The 4,723-nt window shown below is 36.9% G+C and overlaps 1 protein-coding gene across 1 annotated transcript in view; it reads right to left on the reverse strand.

The window, feature by feature from the left end:
• Positions 1-137: 137 nt before the first annotated feature.
• Positions 138-4,723, reverse strand: part of LOC110441105 (protein zer-1 homolog) — a gene marked incomplete at its 3' end in the record, with an annotated part of 14,755 nt that continues 10,169 nt past the window's right edge. Inside the window, exons 2-3 of the mRNA XM_021484206.1 lie at positions 2,037-2,860; positions 138-329 (exon numbers count right to left, since the gene is read on the reverse strand). Of these exons, the coding sequence (XP_021339881.1) occupies positions 138-329; positions 2,037-2,851 (1,007 nt within the window). The remainder of the gene's footprint in view (positions 330-2,036; positions 2,861-4,723) is intronic.

A 4,723-nucleotide genomic window follows, 5' to 3' on the forward strand; every position in this document is an offset into this window, starting at 1 on the left:
AAACACAGGACTACCACGACATTCTAGTATATCCTGATAGTAGGGATGTAATATACATTAAACACAGGACTAACACTACATTCTAGTATATCCTGATAGTAGGGGTGTAATAGAACATTAAACACAGGACTACCTACATGCCTCCTTCCTCCCTGCTGCTGGGTTCTAGCCTGTGTGATACACTTTCATGCAGCCGGTTACCAGGAAGATTGGTGCCTGAGATATCCAGAGAGGTGAGGTATGACAAGTGTTGTAGAAGAGCTGTCATATTCTCCACAGCATTGGGGTATATCTTAGGCTCCTGGGAACTACTAGAGATGTCGAGGTATCTGAAACAACAAACTTAGACGTGTTCTATATCACAGACTTCATACTGAGTTGTCAGGACTTCACTGTCAGCTTCAGCTACAGGATACACTTACACAAAATATTATAATATTGATAAACTTGCTTCTGGAAAAATATCATTACCCTGGACCTTTTGGTTATACAGAACAAATCATTTAAAGATTTAAACAAATATTGATCACTGTGACCTTGAATATGGGCGAAGGTCATTCACTTGGTAGTCCTTCATCCCAGCATGTCAATGGCCAAATATCATCACCCTTGGCCTTTTGCTTATTAAGAAGAAGTCATTCAATGGTTTTAAACATATTTGACCCCTGTGACCTTAAAATATATATGTCAAGGTCATTCATTTGAACTTGGTAGTCCTTCATCCCAGCATGTTACTGGCATTATCCTAGGCCTCTTGGTTATTCAGAAGATGTTTAAAGGTTTAGAACATATTTGACCCTGTGACCTTGAAAATAGATGAAGGTCATTCATTTGAACAAACTTTATAGCCCTTCATCCCAGCATGCTACTAGCCAAATATCATCACCCTAGGCATATTGGTTATTAAGAAGAAGTTGTTTAATGTTTAAAACGTATTTGCCCTCTGTGACCTTGAATATAAGTCAAGGTCATTTATTTGAACAAACGTGGTAGCCCTTCATCCCAGCATATTACTGCCCAAATATCATCATCCTAGGCCTCTCGGTTATTCAGAAAAAGTTGTTTAAAGGTTTTAAACATATTTGACCCCTGTGACCTTGGATATAGGTCAAGGTCATTTATTTGAACAAACTTGGTAGCCCTTCATCCCAGCATGTTACTGGCCAAATATCATCACCCTAGGTCTCTCGGTTATTCAGAAGAAGTTGTTTAAAATATTTTAACATATTTGACCCCTGTGACCTTGAATATAAGGCAAGGTCATTTATTTGGACAAACTTGGAAGCCCTTCATCCAAGCATGTTACTGGCCAAATATCATCACCCTAGGTCTCTCGGTTATTCAGAAGAAGTTGTTTAAAATATTTTAACATATTTGACCCCTGTGACCTTGAATATAAGAAAAGGTCATTTATTTGAACAAACTTGGAAGCCCTTCATCCAAGCATGTTACTGGCCAAATATCATCATCCTAAGCCTCTTGGTCATTCAGAAGAAGTTGTTTAAAATTTTTAACATATTTGACCCCTGTGACCTTGAAAATTGATGAAGGTCATTTATTCTGAAAAATCTTGGTAGCCCTTCATCCAAGCATGCTTCTGGCCAAATATCATCACCCTAGGCCTTTTGGTTACTGAGAAGAAGTCGTTTAAAATGAAATATTGACGACGGACGACGGACGGACGACGGGCCACGGCATAAGCTCACTTTGCACTTCGTGCCAGGTGAGCTTATAATATTGATATACTTACAATATTAATATACTTACAATATTGATATACTTACACTTCAATATTATAATATTGATAACTTAGTTAAACAAGATAATAATCTATTACATCTTTGAATAAAAAGCTGACTCTTTCACATTAAATATATGTTAAAATCAATATTTGCTGATATTGGGTTTGCACAGATGATTGTTGTTTAAGAACCATTTTACAGTATGGTAACATTAAGACAGACTATAAAGATTTCAAAAGTTTGATCAAAACTACGGCAGTACAATAGTCTCAATAACACAATATTTATCCTTACTTTAATTTGGTAGCTTTTCCAAGTTTCACAAATCCTTCATGTATATCGTCAAAATGAATTCCTGACAAGACAAGGAATGTGATCTTTGGCAGAGCAACAATGCAGTCTAGATCCTGTTCTGTGATTCCACACCCGGTCAGATTTAGGTGACACAAGTTTTGGAGGGGCTCAATCAGGGAATTTAACATGGTGGGTGTTTCTGTAAATTCTCGGTGTTTAAAATTCTGAATACTTAGAAGGCGGATGTTTGCAATATTGCTTGATACTAGTGGTACCAAACTGTCTCTGGATTCGTGGTTCCTTGTAAGTTTATTCACACTTTCTGTGGTAGACATACTGCCACACCTCGGACAGTTGGGCTTAGCCCATAGCTTCAAAGCTCTCATAGAGTTCCTTAGTTTCTTGATCAGCTGAAATATCTCATAGCTGAAAACATCGCAGAAACTACAACATGTCAGTTCTAAGTGATTAAGAGGATGGCGGAACAGGGACTGTGAGCCTGGCTCAGAAAGGTCCAGCTGTTGTCGAATTACGACTTTTGTCAGCGGCGTTTTTTCTGTATCACTGAATACAGGTATTAGGTCCTGACATTGGGAGTTCCATGACTCGCTCACGTTTCGTGTCAGGTAGTTGAACAGATTATCACTGATGGTTGTGGGGAAATTCAAGCCAGGTCGTAACCTCTGAAATGAGCTATCCCAAGGTCCAGACTCCTCACCAGCTTGGATCAGGATAGTCATATTGTTCATGCAGTAACTGACACACATGTCCAGGAGAGTGTCCGGTCCATTCTCTTTCTCAAGTTCGTATGGCATCCCGGATGTCTACAGTTACAAGTTAGAAATTTTCTGAAATATAAATGGAGAGCACTTAAACAGTTACTATAATAGTGAATAACATATATGTAGCTATAGAGTTAATGTAGATAGAGAGTTAATATAGCTAGAGAGTAAATGTAGCTAGAGAGTTAATGTAGCTATAGAGTTAATATAGCTAGAGAGTTAATGTAGCTAGAGAGAGTTAATGTAGCTAGAGGGTTAATGTAGCTAGATAGTTAATGTAGCTAGAGAGATAATGTAGCTAGAGAGATAATGTAGCTAGAGAGATAATGTAGCTAAAGAGTTAATGTAGATAGAGAGTTAATGTAGCTATAGAGTTAATGTAGATAGAGAGTTTATGTAGCTATAGAGTTAATGTAGATAGATAGTTAATGTAGCTAGAGAGTTAATGTAGCTATAGTTAATGTAGCTATAGAGTTAATGTAGCTATAGAGTTAATGTAGCTATAGAGTTACTGTAGCTAGAGAGTTAATGTAGCTAGAGAGTTAATATAGCTAGGGAGTTAATGTAGCTAGAGAGTTAATGTAGCTAGAGAGTAAATGTAGCTATAGAGTTAATGTAGCTAGAAAGTTAGTGTAGGAGAGTTAATGTAGCTAGAGAGATAATGTAGATAGAGAGTTAATGTAGCTATAGAGTTAATGTAGGAGAGTTAATGTAGCTAGAGAGATAATGTAGATAGAGAGTTAAAGTAGCTATAGATTGAAAGTAGCTAGAGAGTTAATGTAGCTATAGAGTTAATGTAGCTATAGAGTTAATGTAGCTATAGAGTTAATGTAGCTAGAGAGTTAATGTAGCTAGAGAGTTTGTGTAGCTAGAGAGTTAATGTAGATAGAGAGTTAATGTAGCTAGAGAGTTAATGTAGATAGAGAGTTAATGTAGCTAGAGAGTTTGTGTAGCTAGAGAGTTAATGTAGCCATAGTTAATGTAGCTATAGAGTTAATGTAACTAGAGAGTTAATGTAGCTAGAGAGTTAATGTAGCTATAGAGTTAATGTAGCTATAGAGTTAATGTAGCTATAGTTAATGTAGCTATAGAGTTAATGTAGCTATAGAGTTAATGTAGATAGAGAGTTAATGTAGATAGAGAGTTAATGTAGCTAGGGAGTTAATTTCACATTGATTTATTTGTAGGATGTTTTTCAAACTCATAATTTTCAAAATATTGTTTCGTCCCATTACTAAGAGTGGATTCTCCAAATGTGGGCTAGTCACACAAGAAAAGCTTGAATCCATGACTAAAATATCTGTGACCCTAAAATCACTGATTTTACCAACATTTTATGTAATATACAGTCACAATATGCCATATTGAATAGTACCAATCAATATTCAAGCTAGTACAGACAAACTTCCATTAATCAAACTTTGAATATTCTTACTTCTTGATGCGTCGAACTAACGACAAATTCTGGATTTTCAATATGAATTAAACTTTCAGGAGTCAAGTTTCCCATTGTATAGAGTTTCAATCAAGGTCTGATCTTTAGGAAAACATTGAAAATAACAACTTATTAGTTGGACTAAAACATTAACCTGTACAAGAAGTGCTCATTGGAAAGTCTTTTGAAAGTTTTGGTCCATCCCTTTGGTCCCGGTGGGAGGGGGTTGTTCAGTCGCATCTCTTTCAATAATTCTGATCCCCATCTCAAACTCATGATAACCACCAAACTTCATGAAAATATGACAAATATTTATGGAAGAGAACTGAAAAGGTGATCGTTCAGGTTTTGCTTAAAGTGTCTTTTTATATACCAGTACCCCCCCACTGGAGTGTCAGCCCTTGTATATACCCCCAACACTGGAGTGTCAGCCCTTTTATATACCACCCCCCCCCCCCCCCCCCCCCCCC

The sequence above is a fragment of the Mizuhopecten yessoensis genome, unplaced genomic scaffold, assembly GCF_002113885.1.
Source record: "Mizuhopecten yessoensis strain PY_sf001 unplaced genomic scaffold, ASM211388v2 scaffold715493, whole genome shotgun sequence".
Taxonomy (NCBI): domain Eukaryota; kingdom Metazoa; phylum Mollusca; class Bivalvia; order Pectinida; family Pectinidae; genus Mizuhopecten; species Mizuhopecten yessoensis.